This window comes from Marmota marmota, unplaced genomic scaffold, assembly GCF_001458135.2.
Source record: "Marmota marmota marmota unplaced genomic scaffold, marMar, whole genome shotgun sequence".
Lineage (NCBI taxonomy): Eukaryota > Metazoa > Chordata > Mammalia > Rodentia > Sciuridae > Marmota > Marmota marmota.
Window position 1 is genome coordinate 23,286,852 of NW_026000019.1, and position 9,143 is coordinate 23,295,994.

The 9,143-nt window shown below is 50.0% G+C and overlaps 1 protein-coding gene across 1 annotated transcript in view; it reads left to right on the forward strand.

Annotated features, from left to right (window-relative positions):
* Ildr2 (immunoglobulin like domain containing receptor 2) overlaps positions 1–9,143 on the forward strand; it is a gene marked incomplete at its 3' end in the record, with an annotated part of 62,942 nt that extends 53,799 nt beyond the window's left edge. Inside the window, exons 9-11 of the mRNA XM_015491639.1 lie at positions 4,349–4,462; positions 8,012–8,228; positions 9,071–9,143. Coding sequence (XP_015347125.1) covers positions 4,349–4,462; positions 8,012–8,228; positions 9,071–9,143 — 404 coding nt within the window. The remainder of the gene's footprint in view (positions 1–4,348; positions 4,463–8,011; positions 8,229–9,070) is intronic.

Below are 9,143 nucleotides of genomic sequence, written 5' to 3' on the forward strand. Positions count from 1 at the left end.
ATATATATATATGCATACATGCCTACTGTATGTATACAGAGATACTCTCTATGTCTCTGTCTCTCTCTGTCTCTCTCTCTCTATATATATATATAGATATAGATGTATGCATACATGCCTACTGTATGTATACAGATTCTCTCTCTCTCTCTCTCTCTCTCTCTATATATATATATATATATATATATGCATACATGCCTACTGTATGTATAGAGGGATATGCGCATTTTAAGAATCACTCTCCCACAGTTGAGCTGCTGTCACCTGGGGGTGGAATCTGGCAGCTGCTCCACCATCCATAAGCAGCCTTCCTTAGCTTGTTAGGACAGGACAGGAAGAACAGGGTTATGTGCATGGGAGTCTACTGCAGAGACTTCTTCCGCAAGCTTTATGAGCTGGATTTTGGCTGTAAAGCAGAAATTAGCTGAAAAGTAGTTGATCCTTAATTGGGTCAAAATCCTAAAATCCCTTAGAGTAAGAGTTTTTGAAATTGTGGTTTGACATCAGGACTATCCCTGCTTCCCCTCCCAAGTCCACGCTGGCAAGGCTGATAAATTAGAAGAGCCCCACCAACCAAAGGACTGGGCCAGGACTAACTTGAAAATAGAAATAAAGCAACCATTGATCCTAAACTCAAACTTCACCAGGAAAAAGTCATTTCCCAAATATTTTTTAAAATATTATTTTAGTTGTGGGTGGACACACTGCCTTTATTTTTATTTATTTATTGTTATGTGGTGCTGAGGATCCAACCTAGTGCCTCATCAGTGTTAGGCGAGCCTCTACCACTAAGCCACAACCCCAGCCCCATTTCCCATCTATTTTGACTTTGGCCAATAGCCTAGGACATTTCTTATTAAAATGTCAGAGTTCTTTGATCTTCAAGTCACAGATGAAAATCAGTCTGATCCCATTCTCTATGTTTTCAAATCAGGAAACGTTTCATGAGTGCCTACAAATCTTCCCTGCCCTCAAGGAATGTGCAGCTAGCAGGAGGTGACTGGGAACTGTGAATGGAAATAAAATGAGTAAGAGTTACAAGGCCTCAAGTGGAAAGACTGTTCTGTGGTGCAGGTCAGAAAGAAAACTGCTGTCTGTGGAGAGGAGGGCCGCGAGCTCTCTCTTGGGCACATAGGCAACACAGCCAGGTTCTCCCAGAGGAGAGAATGATCTAGTGTGCCACACAGTCCAACTTGTAGCTTACCATTAAAAAAAACAACACAACCACCAACAAAATCCTCAAACGAGGGATTGTCTAGAATTTTAGTTACCAAAACCAAATGGAGGGTGCCCATAAAATCTAAAGGTCAATACTTTGCCACTTTTTTTGGACCAATTAGAAGAGTTTTCATTTCTGAAGACTTAGCTGCTGCGACTGAGAAGTCAAAGCTGGGAGGATCTGGCACTGGGGAGTCTTTTTGTCACTGCAGTAACGAAAGACAAGACTGTCATCTTTGTTTGAGGCTGTAGTTACTGTAACTTTGCAGAACCTGACAACCTGTGCCCGGACACTCAAGTCTGTATCATGATGAGGAGTATCAGTTTTTATAATGACGCAGAAAACAATCTCAGCTGCAGCCCAAGTTGCAGTTAACGGAGGCTCCTCCAGCTGCTGCTCAGCACAGCTGCCATCTCTCCACTGGGGGACAGCAGGTTCCATGTGGCAACAGCCCCCACGTGACCTTTACCTCAGTGCCACTGATTGCTTACCACCTCAGTGCCACGCACTGAGAACTCCTCCATCAAGCCACTGCTGCAGGCGGAGCTGCTCCTCCCTAATCCTACAAACACGCTGGAATTCTTTACTTGGAAATAATCACCCGAATCAATAACCATGAAAACTCAGCCAAACCTTGATGCTCCCTCAGGCTACCACCATCCCAGCTTTCCCTTCCTGGTCAAAACCCTCCACACACCACCCATGGGGCCACCTGTGCCATACTTTGTAATCCATGAAGTACTTTTTCTGTTCTCAGTTTCTCTTCATTCATTGATGCTTTCTTCCATTTATTCATTCATTCCCTCATTCTTTCACTCACTCATTCACTCATTCTTTGAACACACAGGAGTCTGGAATGTGCCGGCTCTGTGCCAGGTGTAGGGATGTGGAGGTGAACAGAGACTCCCTGTACTTTCCTTCAGAAAGCTGAGGGTTTCTGGATGGACATTCTCTTAAGAACCCACAGCCCCACCCTTTGCCAGGCTGGCAGGGATCCAGCGCACACTCCGGGGGGAGGGGAGGAACGGGAAGCTTGTGGGATTCGTTTCCTTCAGGAATCTTTGAGAAGATGAGGCCATTGTATAAACAACTTGAAACAAACTAGAATGTAGCAAGGCCCATGATAAAAGTCCCAGCTAAATGACCTGTGAGTTAGGAGACATATCAAGGCAGACTACAAGGCGCTCCTGGCGCTCCTCCGGCTTGGGCTCAGTTGTTCCTTCTTCTTCCAGAGATTATTGAAAGTGTGGGAAGGGTCGGTGGCATTTGTGGACTTGAAAACCGAGTCCTGCAGGCCATCGTTTGTTTGGGGTCCCTCAAAGAACCAGCAGCGGCCTGCCCCCAGGATGCCCAGTCCCCATCCGTAGCCCAGTGCTTCATCGTCAGACGAGCTGCCTGGTACAGACAGCGCACTCCGTGGGATAATTGCATTTTAATTGAACTGTCTGTACGACTCTGCTAACGCCTCTGCAGAGATGGGAGAACGTGTAGCTTGATAAATAAAATCATTTCTGCTAATAATTGCTTCCACATAAGGATGAGGGATCTAACTCTGGGAAAGGTCCCACTGGAAAGCATGTGATCAGACTTGTTAACTTTTTTCTCATTTTTCCCTTTTATTTCACAATTCGAGGTGGATGTGGACTGCCCAGTATGTTCTCCTGTCCAAAGTCAGTGCACCTGCCGGTGGGTGTGTGAGCGGGCGGCTTCCCTGTCTCTGGTGCCTGGCTTGGGGAGAGGGGGCTGTGGGTTCTCCTTTCCATCTTCCATGGAGAGAGCGCTGTCCGCCGTGCGTGTAGTGTGTCCAGAGACTGTGAAGCAGCTTTCCTCTGGAGGCACATGCTTTGCTCCTGGTGTTGCCCCAATCTGGGATCAGGGAGCCTGGGCTTGGCCGGCGCGTTCCATCTGCCGGACAGTCCTCCTGACCGGGAGACAGTCCGAGCTGCAGACTGCACAGCCGCAGTCGCCTGAGAGCAGGCCTGCCCCGGGCTTCACCCATCTTCTTCAACTGCCTCCTTAGGCTCTGAGAGGCAGGATGCCCTGGGTCAGCCCAGCGTCAGTCACATGGACCACGCCGTCCAGCTGGGTGCTCCAGGTCATTCCGGAGAAGAGGTGAAATCCCTGAGCTCAGATTTTCTCAGCCAGAGGAAGAGGATAAGAGCAGTGCTTCCTGGGGCACTGGGAGGCATGAGTGGAAACACTTAGCGCAGCACCCAGCGCATGAGCAGTACCCTGTGCCATCCCCTTCCCATTACTGTTCGGTCCACATCCCATCGTGCCTGTGTCTCTCATCCCCGTTTCTCCTACTGTGCGGTAGGTTGCTGATGTCTGACTACACTCGGGACTGACGCCGGGCTAGACTCAGGTGGTCCAGGGCTCACACGGCCCTGACAATGTATGATGGACAGGAGGAGATAATGTATCTCTACTGCTTTCATTGGGTATTTTATTAAGCCCTGAAAACAGCACCTGTTTGCAACCACATAGCTGCAGGTTGAATTAATGGTGTCTAAAATATAGTATTCCTTTTCCTAGAAGGAAAATGCTGAAGAATGAAGTGGAACTGTGATTGGAAACCCATGTGTTTCACATTTGTTCTGTACGACTGGGCATAGAGTCTAAAATCGAATCTTAGCTCTTAGGCACCCCCCCCCCATTTAGGGAGTGTCTGGGCCACCTCCCAGGTGACTAGAGGTGATGTGTGGGTACCTGAGCTCCTCCCACCTAGGGGAGGTGTGAGCCTCAGGCTGTGGGGTGACAAGGGTCCTGAATCGAGAAAATCCTTTGAGTGTGTAGACACCCCCCAGCCTGCCCTGTGGAACGCACAGGCTTAGAGCAGGTGAGACTTAAGTGGAGCTGGAGGGGCTCAGAAGATGGGAGCAGTGGTGACAAATGACTGACACTTGGCTGCAGGGGAGTTTTGCTGTGGACTTCTAGTTCCTCCATTCCAGTGCCACCCTCTGAAAGAGGGGATCTGGGTCTGGGCCCTGTGTGTGTGTGGATCATGACTTCCGGGTGATTTGAAAGGCATTGCTATCGTGGGGAACCACGTCTTCACCTTGGTAAGATGGAAGCTTCCTTCTCCTTCTATTTTCCTTTTTAGTTCACCTTCTTGTGCTTTCTCGACAGTTCGCAAAGGTTACCGGATCCAAGCCGACAAAGAGAGAGACTCCATGAAGGTCCTGTACTATGTGGAGAAGGAGCTGGCTCAGTTTGACCCAGCCAGAAGGATGCGAGGCAGATGTGAGCATCTGTTGGTTTTCTGTGCTCTGCGTCACACAGGACTGAGTGGCTGTTCCAGCAGCGACGGGGCCTGCAGAGCCACAGCTATTGGGGTGCTGGCAGCTCTCGTACACCAAAGGGAGCACAGGGGCTTCTGGGGTGAAGAGCAGGGCAGTCACGCACCCTTGTTTTATGTTGGGTGTCTCCAGGGCACAGCCAGTATTGAACACCTGGCTTCCTAACCCTACGGTTAGAAGGAGTTATTAAACACCGTCCCCAGTGTCATATGCAGAGCAAGGACAGCATCTGGAGCCTCAGCGATAGTTGTCTTCCAGCATGAGGGGCCCAGCCTTGAAGTGAGCCTCCCACTCACCTCGTGAGAGTCAGAGGAGCCTGACACAGTGACCCTGGGAAAGGGAGCTGCCTTCCCCCAGGTCCCAACGTGGCCACTGAGGGCTGGGAGGAGGCTGCTCCTCTGCTCAGAGAACTTGTAATTACTAAGTCTGCAGATGGTGGGGCCCCAACCTCACTTACACACAGCCCTTGGAGACTCTCGCAGCTGACAGAGCTGATTCTTTGGGGAGGATTTCAAATGACTGTCTGTCTTGGGATGCAGAACAGAGCAGGCTGAGGGGGATGGCTGGTTACCAGAGGGTGCTGGCAGGCATGGCAGTGGGTCACGACGCGCTTTCTTTGAACCCTCTTCTTCTTGGAACCAAAGACAGACTTGATGGAATTGTTGGGGAAACAGTCCCAGACTACAGGAGCTTTATTCAGATGAAGGACAACATATTCCACCCAGTTTGCAATTCTAAATCCAGCCGTCTGCTGTAGCCCTTGCTGCACCCTCCCACCTAGCGGTCTATAAAAAGACCATCTCCAGATTGGAATGTCAGGAATGCAGATGTCACTGCACTTGACAAACTAGTGGTAGCAGTGTTGTCATGGATCCCTGTAAGGGGCAGACAGAGTTGGAATCCAGAAGCCTGGGCAGGAAATCTGTGCATCTCACAGCTCAGAGAAAAAGTTAACAATTAAGATTAAAACTAAAGAATGGATTCTCGTCCAGGTGGTGACTCCCCTGTCTGATTGACCCAGATGGTCTCCAGGGGCCAGCCGGTCATAAGGTAGTGGAAACTCAGAGTTACTGGGGACTTTAGGGACTGCCTGGTCAACCTTTGCAGTGTAACCATGAGGAAACAGAAGGCCAGGGGACAGTGACAGATGCAGGGTGGAACCCAGCTCTTCTAAGTCCCAGTCTTGTGATCTTTACCAAAGAAGCTTGTGAGCTGTAGTTTCTGGGGCGACCACAGCCTCCTTGTTCCTAGGGCTCCAGACTGCTGCGACTGGAAAGGACTCTGAGGTTGTTGGATCCGGAGGAGGACAGTGAGGCAAAGAGGAAAAGTGGCCAGCACCAGTACTCAGGGCCAGTGGGGGACGGGAGCCCAGATCACTGGAAGCTGCGCGTTGACATTATAGTAACTATGCATGGAGGTGAAGAGGAACAGAGCCTGCTCTACTTTGAAAGGCTGGTTCTGTTTCTGAAGAGCAAAGTAAACCCTAGGGTGGGTCCCAGAATGGGCCCCTCCTGGAGGTCTTGTAACATGGATCTCATGGTTTCAGGTTAAGCAGGGAGTCAGGCTGGGAGTCTGAGGCCCAGGTCTAGGCAGGATGGTCCTTATTTGCCTTGCCCTTTTGAGTGGTAGGTTGCTCCTGGGATGTTTCAAGTCCGAACATTCTAGAGCAGGAGTCAGCAAACAATATCCCCTGCTCCAAAGATGTCCCAGCTTCTGTTTTTGTAGATAGAGTCTTACTGGAACACAGCCATACCATGTCACTTATATATACTCTTTGACTGCCTTCATGTAGGATGGTGGAATTGAGTGGCTGTGACATTGTGGCTCACAAAGCCCAGCCCTTCACAGTTTGCCTACCTCTCCTTAGAGCTACCTCAGTGGCTGTCTCTGAAGTGGGGATGCTGACATTTGTGTTCAGTGGCAGCAATTTTAGTGTAATGCACATCCTGGACAGTTTGTTCCATGAGTAGGGAAACAGGGATAGCTCTCACTACCTGAGGGATGAAAAAGGTCATGTTTCCTGAAATTTAAGGAAAGGTCTGAGCCAACAACATTACTTTACAGAGGTCTCATCTAAATTTCTTTTCTATATAGTTCCTAGGAAATTGGAATTCATAGGAATCATAAGAAGGAATATTCTAGAATTGATTAATCAAAAGTATCTCAGTTATTTTCCTTTAAAATAAGCAGAAACTTAGAGAAAAGTTTCTTAAGAGATAGAAAACAATTAAAAATCAGATTATAATTCAAAACCAACTGATCACGTGATGAAACCTAATGGCATTCAAGGTAAAGGCTGTGTTCCTGGCAAGCAGGGGCTAGGAGGTTTGGTGTGGGGGAGGGCCTGTCGCACTGCTAGGCAAAATTCTCTGTTCTTCCCAGGACTGTTGGAGCTCAGAGGGGAAAATCAGAGGGAACCTGAGACACATTGTGCTTCCCACATCTTATCTTGGCTTACCTCTTGCTCAATAGCCAGGCTTTAAACCTAGTAAATATTGTTTTTAATAATATTTTCAAAGTCCTAATGAAAAGATTTTGGAAAACAAATGGATTCTGTTACATTACAAATAGGTTCACTCAATTTATTTTTTTAAATAAAATGAAATTCAATCCATTTCAAAGCTCTGTAAACAGCAGCCCCCTCCCTCCCCAGCCCCCGCTTTAACTTCCCAACTGTGGTTCTGATCCTTTTTTTGCAAGTGCTTTGCAAAAAGCCCCTTAGGGAAGGAGGGAGCTGTGACTAGACACACACCCTCCCATTATTAGGCTGGGACCAGAGCACAGATGGAGGCCCACAGGCCACAGGCACCCCCTGTCCTTCTCACACCTCCAAACAGCAGCTTGCCCATGGCAGCCACACACTTGGAATGCTCCTGGGCCACGGGAAGAAGTCTCTCCAGGCCTGGAGAGTGGATTTGGTGCCACTTGGGTGAGTGTGGTCTAAAGGTAGGCGTATGGATGCTGGCATGCACTCCCCTTGACCTCGTGGGCTTCTTGCTGCGTGGGGAAGGGCTCAGTGGAAAGCGGGCAGAAGAGCAGTCCTCGAAGGCCTGTGGCAGTATTGGCTCTGGAGGCCCCATCTTGGCCCTGGTCAACAGCAGGGAAGATGCTGTCAGATGTGCTTCTCTCTCTCGTTGTCCCTTTTGGTCCAACATACCTGGGATTATCACAGCTCACCAAATAATTATACAGGAAAAAGAAAAATACATGGATGATGATGTGCCAGGCCAGCTGCAGGGAGCCTGAGTTATGGGAAGCTAGCCTTAGGTGGAACAAAAACAATTGTTCTGCTGTTCCAAGAAGAGGCAGGACTCCTCCCGATCAGTAAGCAGGTAGGCTTCCCACTGGAGCCAGTTCCTGCTGCCAAAAACACAAATACCACCTGCAGGTGAACAACCCACCCTTGACAGGCCTGACGCCCCCAGCCGGGAGTTTGTGCAGCCTCTGGTCTCAGCCCTTCCTATCTAACACGGAGAAATCTCTGTCCCTGCAGATAACAACACCATCTCAGAACTCAGCTCCCTGCATGAAGAGGACAGCAGCTTCCGCCAGTCTTACCATCAGATGAGGAGCAAGCAATTCCCCGTGTCTGGGGACCTGGAGAGCAATCCTGACTACTGGTCGGGTGTCATGGGAAGCAGCAGTGGGGCCAGCAGGGGACCCTCAGCCCTGGAGTATAACAAAGAGGATCGGGAGAGCTTCCGGCACAGGTGATGGCCGCCAGGGGGCTGAGCAGAAGCAGGTAGAACTGAGATTGTTGCTAAACAGCACCGTCCCTCCTTCTGGGTCTCTTTCCATCCTGTGGGGAGCTTCCCTCTCTCACATTTATTAATCAAGGGGACCTTAGGACTCTTGAAGGGACTGCATAGAAGTAATCATTCGAGGCCTTTTGAAAATGTGAACTCTGGGCTCCTTAATGAACCTTCACGTAACTCTGCCCTGATACATTTTATCCTATAACCTCCGAAATCTCCCATCATCTCCGTGGTTTTTGATCATTTGTTACCTGAAAGGTAAAACGCCAACGCTTTATAATGTTGCACTTAATTCTCGTGACTCACAGGCAGCCACCAGTAATATACCATTTTAAGTTGGGAAGGCAAATTTCCATATGCTACGGCACTTACCAGCCTGATAAGACCAAGCATAGGGAGGCTGAGTCTACCCAGTTCCTGGACGCATCCCCATGAATGGCACTTACTGCCTTTACCTTGAAGGACAGTCGACATCGCCTCTCACTCTCACCAACTGCAGGGGTCCCTCTGCCCAAGAGGTAACTTGGCCCTTGGCTGGAGGGCGAAACAGGCCGCTCAGTGTACCCCCAAACTGCAGAGGCTCCTGGGGCCCCAGCCGTGCGCGCTGCCGCTGGCTGGGGCGTAGAGCGGGTGGCGTGAGACGCGTGGCCGACCAGGGCTCATCATAGCGATCAGAAGGCGTGTTTGGGCCCTCGCTGGACAGCGGGAGGTGCCCAGGAGCCGGTGCGCTTCTAGGCCAGCCCGAGCCCGCCCGGGCCGCGGTTCTGACCACTGACCCACCACTCCTCTGTCCGCAGCCAGCAGCGCTCCAAGTCCGAGATGCTGTCGCGGAAGAACTTCGCCCCCGGGGTTCCCGCAGTCTCCATGGAC